Genomic DNA, 15,683 nt, shown 5'->3' on the forward strand with positions numbered 1-15,683 from the left:
CTACCATTTTCCACTGTTCAGTATCCATTCTGTATTTCTGACACCCTGACTGCCCTTCTCTGAACCTTTTGCAGCTTTCCTGTCTTTGTGGAGATACAGGAGTGGGGAAGCCAACCTCAATAATAAGATCTCTTTCTGCTGGCAAACTTCACTGTCTGTGGAAAAGAGGAATGCTCACATCTTCATGTTAAGAAAGTGTTAATTCTGTAACATACCTGGTTGAATGCCCAATCTGGGCTATCAGCTGATATAGGGGCTGCAAGCATCTCATTGAAGGACCTCGAAGGTTTGGGCGGTTGTTGAAGTTTGCTTTGACAGGAAACAAGACAACAAAAAATACAAATCCCTCATATTCTGCATTAACCGTACAGAATTCTGAAAATACTTCTGATATTTTTATGTTATGACTTTAACCTTGGAAAGATATCTACTTGATCAAGTAACATGAAAAGAATGCCAGAAAGGGGTGGCAAGTGTATAGCTCTTGTAAGCCTCACTGCAAAAGTGTGTTTTGTGCTTGGACGCTTTCTTTTCTAAAGAGCTTATCAACACCAGATTTTTTTCTTTTTTGCCTCCCCTGTACAATTTCTTTGAGCTACAGGTTTTTCAGTTCACTGAGATGAACCCTCACAGAATGCAAAACCAGTGCAGACTTAAGAGTATTCAGGCAAGGCCTCTATGCAAAATTAAACCCATACGAATATTACACAATCAGCAACCCATGAGTGAAATAAAATAAATGTTAATTTCTTTATTTTTATAGTCTTTCCACGTAACTTCTTTTGTAATAACACCACAGAAGAGATTATAAAAGAATAACGATTCATGAAGAAAGCTCAAAATAAGACATCATATTATCCAAAAAAGACTGAGAGGGTTTTTCGTTATTTTTGTAATACTGACAATGAATTAAAATTTGCATCCTTTCCTTTCTCTCCATGTTTCTGATACAAACTGCTTTTTTCAGTATGAACTTAATTACAAAAATGAAAGAGAACCTTTATTATAGTGAAGAGAGAGAACAGCAGAACATGCTAAATTCTGTATGCGCACTAATTGGTCAGCCTGAAAATACCTCAGAGTGAAATGCAAGGTGTATTATTTTGGGAGAGACAGATAACAGTGCAGTAACGCACTGCTTCTAGAACTGAACCAGACCGTTCAGAACTCCAGTACCTCTACATTACACTGCACCACGGAATGCAGGCATTGCCTTAATGTGCCCGACGGTAATGGTCACCTTTAAAATTAATCAGAGCCAAATTAGGCTCAGTCCATTAACTTAAAAAAACAGTTCATGAAGGAGGAGACCAAGATGCTACACCCAAGAGGCAAATATAGTATCCCGGAATGAAGAACTGGATTTTTTTAATGTTTATTTTTGGTATTTAATTAAGGTATTTTGTATTAAAATGGCGCAGAGAATAACTGGGAGGTTACGCATAAAGTACCATTCATCCTACTATAGTTACAATGTTGTTAAAGCTGTAAGTTATCTGAAAAGATACCTGAAAGATAGTTTTCTTCCTCAAGCAGATGAATGCAGTTTTTCGTAAAACATTTCTTGAATTTAGCAGTTATTGATAAATGATCTTATTATCCTACAAACTTATAAAATAGCAGTTCTTTATTGCTCTTGATTAAAAAAATAAATTTATGTAAGTTTTTATCATGAGGATCAAAACAACATATATGGCTGAATTTCAACATTATTTGCTTCAGCTGTCCTCAAAACAGCGGAAAACAGAAAATGAATCTGTACTGGAAACAGGTATTTAAACATACCTCATCACTGGTTTTCTCACTGGTATGTCATAAGCTCTAATGACATTCACTAACAGTTTTATGTCTCCATCTGATAAATTCTGTGCTGTGACCTTCTTCCTTTCTTTTCTTCTTGGCTTTAATGGTCGTTTTGGCTCTGCCAGTTTAAAGAGGCTGAGACCCAAAATCCTAATAATCATAAAATAGATACGTAGTCATTTTTGCACAGAATCCAGCATTCTAATGTTTCCCTGAATCACATGCAAATTATGCACTAACAGAAAAAGGAAATACATGCTCCTGCTAGTGCCACATAAACCTCTATGAAATGTCAAAATGCTTTAATTGCTTAGTACTAAATAATCCAGTTCTGTCGTACATATCAGAAACTATAACTTAAATGTGCAATAAAGTCTTTTTACCCCAAACTAAGTAAGATACAAATAAGACAATTACACAGCTTAGAGAGAGATCTAAACTAGAGTGCTATAAACAAGGTATCTAGCAGATGACCACAACCACTGTATAGTATAGGTAAATAATAATTTAATTACACAGCTATATACAACAAACAATAGGCTACAGAAAGGAAGATGAATGAATATGCCACAACGTACCCTGGACCCTCAGAACTTATAACCCATGGCAAAGCAGAACCAAAGAAAAATAACAAAAAACAGAGAAAGAATAAAAAGCAGATGTATGTTTTTACACAAAATTAACTGCAGACATTCCAGAATCTACTTTAAAAACTGATACTCAGTAGCACTATTTCCTTATATATAGTAAAAAAATCACAATAATTACTGTTAGAATTATGCAAAACCATGTATTCCTGAAATATCTCACTAAGCAGATGCTTTAAACAAATCATAGTATATTTTAAATCCACTAACCATACAAATTAGCAAATAGAATCCATATAAACTATTATTTATGATAAGAAAACGTAAGTGAAGCATTTGTTTTTAAACAACTCCAAAAGCTGATTATAGTCTCATTTGGATTTTTCCATTTTGTGATGTGAAAACATGAAACAAATAATAGGATAAATTCTTCTGTAAGACAGCAAGTCTCTGTACCTCCAGCAGATGGGACTGTTTAGATTTATACTGCTTACGGAAAAAACTTTTACTGTACTTTAAGGGTGTCACGTTTACAGTGAACAGAAAGCAACTTCTACATGAAAGAAAAACCAACTATCTTTCAAAACTTGTTTACATGTATAGATTTTAGTGAGCCGCACTAATTAAGTGTTATCTATGCTGTGATGACTGATAAATGTCAAAATCAACAAGTATGGGACTTGGAAAAAAAAAAATCAAAGAAAGTACTTAGCAATAACACAAATAATAATCTTAAAAAGAAGTAATTTCCAAACCCAGTAACTTTTCTGAAGTAAAAAGCATATTAAGATATCCAGCAACAGCAATAAGTAGTAAAATAAAGACAATGATTGTTAAAAAAATCAGTTGCACATTGTTTGCAGGGCATATTCACTGAATTTAAGTAGCATCATCTATAGAACCAGTAGTAGTATTACTGCCTCTGATGCTTGCTTGATATTTGGAAATCATTCAGTCTGGCAGTAGCTAGGGCTATGCTCAACTCATCAGATCGCAGCCTGATGCATTACATCCTGCTGAATCTTGCTGTCAAATCATGCTGTCAAATTACTTTTGCTGAAACCCGACATCTACTTTGAAACAGTTTTACTCACTTTGTGTGTCAGCACATTGTACTGGCAGAGGTGTACACATTGACTGAAAGTTTATGTATTACAGTAAACATGAAATTGCAGCAGTTAGTCACATTGATACCCTTTGCAAAAAAAAAGATTAGGAGCAGTTCCACTTTTTTTCTTTTTATTTAGAAAAAAGTAAAGATAGCTATCTTACCCCAGGCTGGGAATCTCCTCTTCATTGACAAGATCAGAGAGAATGAAATGGTGTTTTGCTATGAGGAAACGGTTTATTACTGATTCTCGAACCTGTGAATGGGGAGAGAGAAGAGACAAAAGTATATTTCTAATCCAAACCCAATACAAAGTTTTGCATCCAGAATGGATGGTCATTGCATATACAGCAATTTTAAGAACACTAAATTAGTCATTCACAAATATCCACTTGATCAATTAGACCAATTCCAGCCATAACTTGGAATTACAAAGATCATGTTTAGAGACAAATCAGTTTTTAGTATTCATGGAAATAAAGCATCCAAGCATAGAAGTAACATATGGCCTAGAGAAATATGGTGAAACTGTATTTTTGCAGCTTACCTTCTGTAGATAGTTGGCAACAACTGCTCTGTGTGCATCTAGGTAGTTTTTGCTGTCAATCACATCCCTCTCTTGCAGTTTCTTCTCATAGTCCTAAAGATATTTACTAGAGTTTGTGATTTCATATATATTCAATGCTTATTACATACAAGAAAAATGGTAACTATTTCATTAATATTAATGTATGGATCACAGTAAACCAAAACAAATGCAAAAGTTTATATAGCTATTTTTAATGTTAAGCTTTGCTAAACTTCCATGAGCAGAGACAAGAATTCCATTAAGTTTCAAGATTCACATGGTTTAAATTACTGTGGATAACTTGAACATTTCCATCTCTTCTTTTAAGGCTGAACTTTGACCTGCTGTGGTAAACTGAAATTCCATTTCAACTGGAAATGGCTTCTCCTCCTGCAGCTACAATAGAGAGAATCCTTTATAAACAGAAGTGATGCAGTATTCATGGAAGATGACCTGAAATCTGAACTGTTTTAGTAACACACCTAACTAGTTTTCATAGTGTCTAACACTCGAAGAAACTCTGCTTGAGGGAGAGTTCGTTGAGAAACAAGTATTGAAGAAATAACAAAAATCTTTGTACACTGTGAGAAAGCGAAAACTCTATAAGCAGCCAGAGTATGAAGATTTTGCTTCGCCTGATGTTTGATAAAAAGAGTCTGTAGACTAAGCAAGAGGATGAGAGCTATGCTGATGTAGTATTTCTCAAGGTTACGGTTACTGTTCTGGTGGACTACAATGAAAGCTTTCCTGACAGAAACTTTTATTCACAGGTTTAGGAAAGTGACTCATAAATTAAGAAAAGGCTAGAGCAGATGCTTGGCTTCCAAGCAAAGCACCAGAGCCTACAAAAGTCCAGATTGTCTCCCAGGTTCTGCAGATTAATGCAGCCTGCAAATCAGGCTGGCTTTAGAACCACAGTTAGTTATCAGTTAAAAGCTACTCAGCAAAATTAATTTTCAGGTAATTTTGCTTAAAAGAATATATTTTTTCTAAGATAAAGAGTCCAGGAAGCACATTCGGGAAACACAGTGCTTCATTACTTCCACAATAAATCTTTATCTAACTTTTCCAGTGCATAATGATTATTGTTGAATGACTTCAGCTTAGCAACAAATGAAGAATAGCTCTTCTTAGTCAGCAATCTTAATTTTTAGGCAGATGTAGTAATGACCAAGCTAGAAGTCCAATAATGAGAGTTGAATATCTAACTGGTACATGCATGTGCATTGCTCCCTTCAGAAGTCTTTTTACTGCAATATGATTTAAGTACCACAAATCATTAATTACTACTGGTAAACTGTCAGTAAACTGTTTATGTTAAATTAACTTTAAAAAAACTGAAAAAATCATAAACTTATAATAAAACAAATACTCAGACACAGACTGATTGACCAAGACTCTGATTTTGAACCCGAATTAAAACTCTCCCCGCTTGACCCAAGACACTTGTATTACTTTAGTCCCGTAAGTTTATCAAGACATTCTGCTTATCCCTGAGCATGGCATGTCTTGCATTATTAAAATCCTACAACCCTTGCTGCTGGGTTTATTGGTAAAGATGGACTCCTTGTTCTGAGGAACACAGGGAACCAAAAGTATAAAGCGAAAGATTTCATAGAGTACTGTGTACTAGTGCTCTAATAGAGGATGAATAAAACAGAATCACTTGTGGAAATAGCACAGTGGGAAAAAATGAATTTGTCATTTAGGAACCTAGCCAGGATATAGACTGAAAATATCACTACTGTCAAGTAAAACTCAGTTATTCCTAGCTGTGATAACCTGAGGAAGTATGGGTTTGAATGGACTGCACGCTGCCTGAGAACGGGATGGACAACTGAGCTCTTACAATAAGGATGTCCAATTGGTGTTCTCTAAACTAACAAAATACCCCGCGACTGGTTATAGGACCAAAATTACTCAGTATGTTCACTAGTGACCCAGAGGAGGAGAAACAATATGCTGTCAGCAATTTAGCCAATGATACTTGACTAGAAAGAGCAATTAATACAATGATTGACTAAACCACAATTCACAGGGCTCTTGATAACTGAAGACTATAACAACTAATGTCTCAATGACAAAAAGGCTTGAGGATAGAGTGATTTCATGTGCTGGTACACGTGCTGGAAAGCAACGAGCAGAACAACAACCATAGCAAAAAAATATAGGAGTTAAGGTTTAATGATAACCAACAACGTGCTCTTTTGGCAAAAGGCAAACGACAGGCTACATTAGGAACAGCATGGCCTACAGACAGAAGGAAATTACTAGCCACTCTAACCTGACCCTTGTAAGGGCATACCTGAAATACTGTGCTCAGTGTGGGGCTCCCAATTCAAGAAGTATGTGGAGAAACCGGATGGGGTCCACCAAAGGACTACTAAGATAGTCAGAGGCCTAGAGTACATGATCTACAAGAAGAAGTCAGAATCTTATAATAATGTAGGTTGGAAGAGACTTCTGGGTCATTTGATCCAAACCCTCAAAGTAGGAACAACTCCAATCAGGATACTCCAGGGCCTTTGCCTGTTGAATCTGCAGTATATCTAGAGATGGCAATTCTACAAACTTGCTGGACACCGTGTTGTAGAACTTGAATACAATCTTTGTGAAAAATGCTTTCATTACACCTAACTGGAATTTCTCTTGGGGTAACTTGTATCTGTCATCATCTCACCTCTAAAACGAGTCTCACATTGTTTTCTCTGCACTGTCTTACTACTAGGTACCCGAAGGAAGCAATAAGACACCTCCTTAGCTTTGCCTGCTTAGGCCAAAATAAACTTAGTCCTTTCAGCCTTTCCTTGTATGCCCTGTGCTCCAGCCTTACAGATATTCTAGGAGCTCTATGCTGGACATGATCCAATATTTCAGTGTCTTTCTTGTACTGGACAAGGTGTTCAACTTAATTAGTCTGGTGAAGAAGAGATCAATGAGCAATTCAGTATCTGTCCATAATTATTTGAGGGGCAGTTACAAAGAAGAGAGCCAAACTTATCTCTGTAGTTCCTAACAATATAACAAGAGAAAAAAGCCATTAAATATAACTTGGAAGGCTCAAGTTGGTCATGACTTTTTATTTTTTTTTTAAAATATTCACTGGAAACATAGTGTGGCACTGGAACAGGTTATCCAGAAACACTGTGGAATCTCCCATTTATCAGTTTTCAAGACTTGGCTAGACAAATACAAAGCTGATCTCATCTAATGCTGGCAACAGACCACCACTTCAGTGGAAAGCGTGACTAGATGACCTCCAGACAATATTTTCCAAACAATATTTCCTCAACTATACAAATTTTCAGACTTTGCCAAATAGCTAGCAAACCAACTATGAAAAATACTACTTTAAACTTAGTTTTGAAGATTGTGATATGTAAAACAAAGTTGGAATGGGCGATCACGGGTTTATCCTATTTATTCTTAATAAAAATCCCCAATAAATCAATTCTAAAACTATGGTATTAAATTTTGAATGATAACATGAAACGAATAAAATTACTCCACGGAATCAACTGGATCAGAAATATCTGTCAAAGATGTGGCATATCTTTAAATAGAAAATAAAAGACTAACCTAAAACTTAAAATGGAAGACTATTTATTGCAAGGAACCAGACATGACTGAACGAATACATACCATTAAAAGAAGATATTATCCAAAAGAAATGGAAGAAAGGAATTTTGCAAAGAAATCTATGGAAGAAGTAGGATTAAAGTATCAATTGTCAGAATCTGAGATTATTCTAATGCTTCTAAGGCAAATGGACACACTAAAATGCTCCTTAGCTATATGAATGGTTAAAGAACAAAAGAATGCACAAAACTAATAATGGAGTTGAGATTAACAACAATCAGAGTTTGACTCAAATAAAAAATGCAGACATTACATTTCAGTGAGGCAATTAACAGACAGGCAAGGACAGGGTAAGCCAATTGGAACAATGTACTAAAACAGAAATAACTTCAACATAGCCTGAAGTGAAACATAAAATGGTTTTAATTCTCATTAGTAGTCATTGCTTCCAGCAGTCTCCACAGAAAGGGCTCAAAGGCTAATAAGGCTAAGCCTGAATTACCTTTGCATTACCTTTCTGTACTTGAGATCACCTTTGAAAAAAGTCTCTCTTACATTTAAAAAAATGTATCTAAGAAAATTTTGAACACAGCAGTTACTGTGTTTTCTTCTTCTCATTCCACAGGATATATAGCTGTATGGCTGTGGAAATACTGCCTTGGAAAGAATCTATCTTAATTAGATTAAAATAACACTAGAAAAGACCGAAGGAATAAAATTCTCATTTTTTACAAGTCACTGTAGCTGTACATTCTTTAAGAGATCAACTGACTTAATCATAAGTCAAATATTATTAGCATTAAATTAGGAAATTAAAAAAGTAGGTAACATACTACCTGGAAGATCTTCTCACTGATTTCTCGTTCATGTAAAGGCACTTGCTTATAGTTTCGGAACTCTGCCACCTCCCTACTTCTCAGCTGCAAGAGTCGGAATCTCTTTGATCTATTAAATTCCTCATCAGAAACAAAATTAAATTCTTGCTGCAAGTGCTCCAATCTGAAGTAATCAGGAACGTGTGACTCTCCACTTGTAGCAACCTAATGTAATTAAAAAAACATTAACCTCTTCATACAAAGTGACAAAAGTCTGTAAAATAACTTTTTTAAGTCTAACATGTATATTAAAAGGATGTTAAATTTAAGCAAAAACAACTGAAATGGATCAAACTAAGACTGAAACACTAAGTGTTTAAAGTAGGTTGTTAGCGAAGTATGAGAGATCAGATATTTAAGAATACAGTCTATTTCCTTGTAACACAAACAAAACATTAAAGACTACGAAAACTGTTACAAAGCAGAGTAACTGAGGAAACCTACTGTAAAGATGGTTCATTTACACCATAGCTCCTCAGTCTGATGTTCAGGGAAAGTCCCAAATTCTACAATACACTAGATTTCTGTGCAATTGTCACTAATGAGCCATTTCCTGTTCAATACAAGTACACTGTAAATATGCCTGCACTTCAAGGAAACAACAAACTCAAAATCCATATTTTTTTTTTGAATTTATAAATTAATTAGGTTGCATATTCCCTTCCACTTATTTTTCACCACCAGAATACAAGCGAGTGGATTAATAAATCGTAGTCATTAATAAAGCATTAACACACTACTAAGTAGATTAATAAATCATAATTTTAGTAGACATTTTGCTTCTGAACATTCACACAAATCTGTCTTATCACAAATTCAAATGCTACCACATCCCCGGCACACATGCAGATTGCCTGAGAAGGTATCGGTGGGTACGTGTTTTACAGCTCCATTAACCCTTCAGTTCTGGAAAAGCCACTCACCATGATCAGCTGCATCAGAGCTGCATTGTTTGGGTCATTTGGATCTAGTTTTGCTTCTGCTGCCCACTTAGCTAGTTTCTTCATGTCAGTTAAGCCTGATGTGCCAATGGATGCAATAGCATCAATATTTTTTAAAGCACTAAAAAGACAGAATCGACAGAACTTACACCAAAACCACATACGACTGGGCAATATAAACAAGTATTTAAAATAATCTTAGAAAAAAATGAAAAAGCTCCCCACAACCCAAACAGCAAATTCCACTACACAGTTCTTAGCTGTAGCTATGTGACCAAGGGAAGGATGAAAAGGAAAGTAAGGGGGAAACACGAAGGAACTGGCGGAAGGGAACTTTTATACAAGGTGCTTATTAGTACATTTATGATACACCTACACTATTCCATGTTGCTGATTACTACAAATTAAGATGATAACTTTTGTGTGGTCAGGCAATTTAACATAAAAGTTCTGACAATCCATGCTAAAAAGAGCTTATCACTTGTTCAGTCCTTGCTTGCTCTGCATCTTAAAACCTGTCTTTGACCTATCTCCTGGATGGCACTGTCAGATTCGCATTGCAGCCTTGGTCTCTGGCCCTTACTTGCTGTTTCTGGATAGACCCCAGGACCTGATTCTTCTGCTCACCATGTCTGGGATTGCTGCTAGCACTCTGCCCTGCCTGTCACACTGAGCTCCTGTAGGGCTGTGTGCCGGCTGGTGATGGCACTGCCTGTGCTGGGATGCCCTTGCAGCTTTCTCTCTTGTGGTTCAGCCCTGCTTTGGTCCTCCCCAACACTACGTGTTTCCAGCTCTACTCTTTTAGGAAGGAAGTACTGGAAGTTATCTGGAGGCCATTCATATGCTGACTTGCTCAGCAGGCTTCAATGTCTAGTCACAGAATATCCAGCAGTTACTGGAGCAGCAGATGAAGCCGTAACATCAAGGTTACATCTTTACGTACCAATCTTGAATAAATGCACACAGAATCACAATCATGCCAAAAAGCTAATGGGCAGCAAACCCCTAACTTTAGGCATGAAAATCTTGTCTCCAGCTTTCAGAACAGACAATGGAAAGTCAGAGGGTCGCTCATCTCTGGAGTACGATTCAAAGAAGAGTGTTTTACAGAAAACTTGCTTCTGAAATTCCTCATTTTTCCATTTACTATAGTGATTCGTCTCCCAAGGGTAAAGTTACAGAACTGTAAAGTTATGGAACACATCCTTATGTTTTAATCTCATGCCATTCTAGTCTCATTGAAGTCAGCAGGTTACTTACATGCCAATCAGCAAACTACTCAAATAGCAGCACCATGGGTCAAAAATAGAAACAGCGATTTGGATGCCAATGTCTAGCCTCTAAGTAAACAAAAATCTGACAATCTCATCAGCTAAGAGAGGTACTTGCTCATTGTTAGTAAGCACAGGAAAACTCTTTAAGGCTTCACAGTGAAGTTACCAGAGGTCCTCACAAAAGCAGACTTTATGTATCACCTTCTTGACTTTACTGGAATTATTTAAAAGCAACAAATTTGGGAAACAATCTACAGCGTCCAACTTGCAGCCGCAGGGTGAATTAGATTGTATTGAATGGAATAATATACTCATTTCTGCAGGTCAATAAGCTTCCAATGGAGAAAAATAATGAAAAAGTATTTTCTTGGAATGATCTAACAAATGTGAATTTTTCACTGATTAATTCACTAACAGTGTGAAGCCCTCATACTAACTTGTACTGCTTTCATAGTGCAACTTTTTTTAATTAATTACAGAAAAGGCATTCAAAGCACACGTACCAATAGTCTACCCAAATGCACTTTGGATAAGAAACAGCTGGAGCTGCTGTTCTTAGCACAATGATTGCAGGAAAGCTCCTTGCTAATATATATATCTTCCATTAGAAAATCCTAAAAGTGAATTAATCAGCTTGAATTTAACTTTAGTATTCTTTATAAATAATATACTAAAAGATAAAATTTTTAACTAAAAACTATTTAGCAAAAATGTGTACTGCAAGATACCTGTAGGGGGTTACAGTGCAAAGTAAAATATCTACACCTAAGAAAAAAGATTATGAAAATTCTTTATTTTGAAAGTCTGTTTTTAATACAGTAGTATAGTCAGTTTCCCATGAATCACTGTAAACCTTTTACCTTGGAATGCCTGTGTTTTGCTGCGACAGTGGGGGAATTAAGGGGATTCCTTTTTCTCCAACAGCCCAAGAGACACTATTGGATACTTTCCCAGAGGTCATTAAAGCCATTTTGTTGCTACCATCAGCTTCAAATGAAAAGGGCACACCTATGAAGGGGGAAAAAAATCCTAAGTATTATATTTATGCATTCAAACACAGCATCTAAACACCTTTAGTAACACTTCCTGAAAACAAGTAGTTAAATAATCTGTGCCTTTATATAAATGGGGTAACGTGAAACAACTTGATTCTGCTGCACACAGTGGGGAAGGAATCTGCTCTATAAAAGGAGTGAAAAAAATCCATTCTGCCTACAGAATGGCTTTCCATTTGGGTTGGAAAGAAAGGCTATACCTTGAAAGCTATGTCAAAGGCACTTTTTCCCTTCACAGGTGCACCCATTTAATATTTCTGGTAATTTTCAGTGTACTGCTATTAATGAAAGAGAAATTCAGAGTCAAAAGAAGTATGCATGACTGAAACGTCAGTCCTAAAGCTTTACGACACAATAGTATATACAGTCACCATGGTCAATAACATTTACACACGTTTGCTGCAATGTTTTTTGTTACCACATTTCTTTCCTCCACAGCATTTTATCTATTATTCTGCTCTAGCTTCATCTATATTTCATATACGGCAAATATATGCAACTCCCATTATCCCATAATGCTTTTCAAACTTATTATACAAACTTGAAGGTTCTATATGCTACTACGTATTGCTCTAGTTGCCCTTTTTCCTACCTCTCCCTTGATTTATCTTTCCAAAATCCCAGGGATAAAATGTGTCACAGGATGTCATAAAAGCAACCAGGAAGACAAAAGAAATTATTCTGCATATACTCTTATACAGCCAGCTCTTTAGCGGTTTAGAACATTAAAGTCACTGGAGCTACACTGATACATACCATCTGCTCGCTTTGCAGTGCCAGAGGCCCCATTACTTAAATACTAAAAAAAGCCCAAACACCTTCTAGAACCAGCAGAGCTCCACTAATACTACAAGCCAAATAATAATCACATTTTCATTATATACAGCTTAAAATTAGTAAGAAAGAAAAATTCCACAGCAAACTTTAATGATAAGAATCATGGCTATTTTATAAGATTTACAAAAGCTATAAATGCTTTTAACAGAATTTACTCTGAAATATATGCCAGCCTGTTTTCGCTCCGTGGTTTCAGAAAAAGGAGAATCATTGAACTGAGAAAGTCTGAGAGACCCTACCACTTCCAACTCCTTCATGGTCCAACATCACCCGCTGACTACTGCTGAACTCTATTTCTTCCACAGGAGCGCTGCCTGTCAGAACTGCAGTCTCGGGGACAGGTACAAACACTTCAGCCAACAAGGTGGTACTGCTCATACCTGTTGTTTCATATATCTAGAAAAAATATGGTGACAGACATAGGAAAAAAATTACATGTGTTTATGAGAAGTTAAAAACATATTTTAGGCTACTTGGAGAAAAAAGATTTTACCATGATTTGAGCATGAAGTAATTAATTTAAGGCAATTGTGTTAATTTACTTTCTAGAACAGCCATCTAACAGACCTATCAGCTATGAGAAGCTAACTTGGTCCGAATTCTTCTTAAGAGCTTATTCTCACCTTTCAAATGCACCTGAGGATAGTACAACAAACTTGGCTTTAAAGAGCATCATTGTACAATACGCAATTGCTTGTGACAGTCACCAGCATCAGGTGAACGTGCCAGAGGGATTCTACCTCATTAATTCTACCTTACCATGAAAGGCAGGGTATGGCAAAGTCCCTGTTCTGGCAGTACAGCAGGCTGCTTCCCTCTTTCCTGGTCAGTTGCAGGCTCAGATGTGAGTGATTTCTCCATTCAGATGTTTTTAATTCAAGAAGATGATTTTCCTTTTCCATTTGTGCATTGCATAAATGGAGCAGGAGAGGTGTATACATCCTCCTCTGAACTACCAAAGGTAAGTTACCTAGCAGATAAGGTAATCTCACAAGAGAATAAAGATCCTGACCATGTTCCCTCCAAAAAATATACTGTATTGGCTACATGAAAATTGGCACATCAAAATTATTCATTTGACTCATTCATTAATTCATAATTGGAAAGGGAGTGGTGCAACATGAATCAGTTTTTCTAAAATTAAAAGACTGTTCAACTAACACATTTAATCCCATGTCCCAATTATTTAATTTCTCCCATGCAGCCCATAGTCATGCTGCATATAACACACACACATATAAAAAACACATATCTATACATGTACGTATGTATATAAAGCACAAGCATTAAAAATGGAGCAGCAAAGTTGAAAGGCTGGGACTGGAGAAGCCAGGAATGGGTAGCAGACTGATGACATATAAGGGTCTTTCACAGGTTTTTCAGTCTTTACAATGTTACTATAAAGCAAAATGCATCCATTACAGGAGTGATTACACTTCATATTATCTTTTTTAAAGTTACAACGATAAATCATAACCTACCTCTAGTTTCAAACTGTCTGGCCAATTGAATATTTGTAAATTGAAAATCTGTCCAAAGTGAACTCTGAAATCTGAACTTATTGGTCGGGTAACAGTTCGTGATACTTCTTTGGAGTTGAAAAGGACTTTTATAAATGCTGAGCGTTTCTTCACATCTTCTCGTCGTGAAACTTCTGCTCTGTAAGTATGTGAAACAAGCTGTCATAACATAATTATTTTATGAAATCTTTGATGAGAACTTGATTGCTCAAGGGGAAACAAAAGTCACCTAAATTAAGACAGTATTCTTCTAAAAAGTATCACAAAACAAGGAATGACTTAAAAACTATTATTTAACAGGTTTTTCATCTTCTCATGAATATAAAATGATTTAAAAATCATTTAGAGAATGTAAAGCCACCTCTCTCTATATATATAAAAAAATATTTATTTAGTGAAACAGAATTGTCTTCTACTCCCTTACTCCGGAAGTACAAAATATGAAACCAAACTGAGTTAAGATTTTGTAGTTTTCAGTCACTGGGAGTAGAACATCCAGGCAATATTCCTTGATGAGGCTATTTGCTGAATAAGTGCAAAACAAAGCTGTTTTAAAATGACTAAAATCTAGCTCTAGATGTATGTGGAGTTATATGTGGAAGTAACACAAACAAGTAAATTTACTATTTTATCTACAATGTAATCTCTGGTTTACTACGTGATTTCTTTATTTTCTTTCTCTTTACTTTTTATAATTTTTCATTCTCTAAGCCTGGTATTTACAAAGTTACCTGTTACTTGAAAACAAATTAAATTATATCAGCTTCAGATTCGTGAGTTTTAACATTTTAATCACTGAGCTAAAGAAAGGTGAGAATACACTTCTAAAGTTGTACAATGACTTAATGAATAAACAGCAGAAAATAATGATAAAAGTATACAACAAAAAATTGATTTGCAGGCCAACATTTCTCTTACCGAGGACACAGTTCAGTTGGAGTTATGCTTCCTGACAGAACCAGTTCAGGTATTAGAGCAGGCTCTCCAGGTTTCCTTCTGCAGTTGTCAGCTTTTTCTCTAACCTGCTGTTCTATTTCTAGCCTACTGGCCATTTTAGGTGGGATTGGTTTTACACGTTCCTCACCAAGATCACAATCTTCTACTGATTCTTCTTCTTCATTAATGTCTTTTTTCTTTTTTTTCTTCTTGGATTTCTGCATATAAAAAAAATCATTTTCTTCCTGAACTTGTTTCAATCAGTAGATTGTTTTTGTCTAGTTCTCTTGCTTCACGACTGATAAACGTTTGAGAAACAACTGTAGTTGTGCTTCAGATTCAGAATTCAGCAATGCATTCCATTCATATGCTTCAAAACCATAACATCCATCAAACAAAACATTTATTTAACCTTCCCAATCAACATACAAAGTAAACACGTTTCATGAAGATCCTGACTAGCAGGTGACTTCTCATTTAACGTGAGTTACCATGTGTTCTATTAGGATTAAAGGAAGGTTACTCAACTAGTAGCCACAGTTCTTCAAGATGTATTGTCTGCATATACATAGACAAAATGAATGTACGTGCCACAAATTT

The 15,683-nt window shown here is 35.9% G+C and overlaps 1 protein-coding gene across 3 annotated transcripts in view; it reads right to left on the reverse strand.

Moving 5' to 3' along the window:
• Window positions 1-167: 167 nt before the first annotated feature.
• Window positions 168-15,683, reverse strand: part of LOC138720242 (coiled-coil and C2 domain-containing protein 2A-like) — a 40,571-nt gene continuing 25,055 nt past the window's right edge. For 2 of the 3 annotated variants that reach the window (XM_069856272.1, XM_069856271.1), the window contains exons 13-22: window positions 15,066-15,301; window positions 14,109-14,286; window positions 12,867-13,023; window positions 11,596-11,743; window positions 9,444-9,582; window positions 8,482-8,685; window positions 4,046-4,138; window positions 3,663-3,754; window positions 1,786-1,953; window positions 168-309 (exon numbers count right to left, since the gene is read on the reverse strand). In XM_069856272.1, coding sequence (XP_069712373.1) covers window positions 183-309; window positions 1,786-1,953; window positions 3,663-3,754; window positions 4,046-4,138; window positions 8,482-8,685; window positions 9,444-9,582; window positions 11,596-11,743; window positions 12,867-13,023; window positions 14,109-14,286; window positions 15,066-15,301 — 1,542 coding nt within the window. In that variant the 3' untranslated portion in view covers window positions 168-182. The remainder of the gene's footprint in view (window positions 310-1,785; window positions 1,954-3,662; window positions 3,755-4,045; window positions 4,139-8,481; window positions 8,686-9,443; window positions 9,583-11,595; window positions 11,744-12,866; window positions 13,024-14,108; window positions 14,287-15,065; window positions 15,302-15,683) is intronic. The other variant, XM_069856273.1, reaches the window with a different exon arrangement.

The sequence above is a fragment of the Phaenicophaeus curvirostris genome, chromosome 4 (genome assembly GCF_032191515.1).
Source record: "Phaenicophaeus curvirostris isolate KB17595 chromosome 4, BPBGC_Pcur_1.0, whole genome shotgun sequence".
In the NCBI taxonomy this organism is placed as follows: Eukaryota; Metazoa; Chordata; class Aves; order Cuculiformes; family Cuculidae; genus Phaenicophaeus; species Phaenicophaeus curvirostris.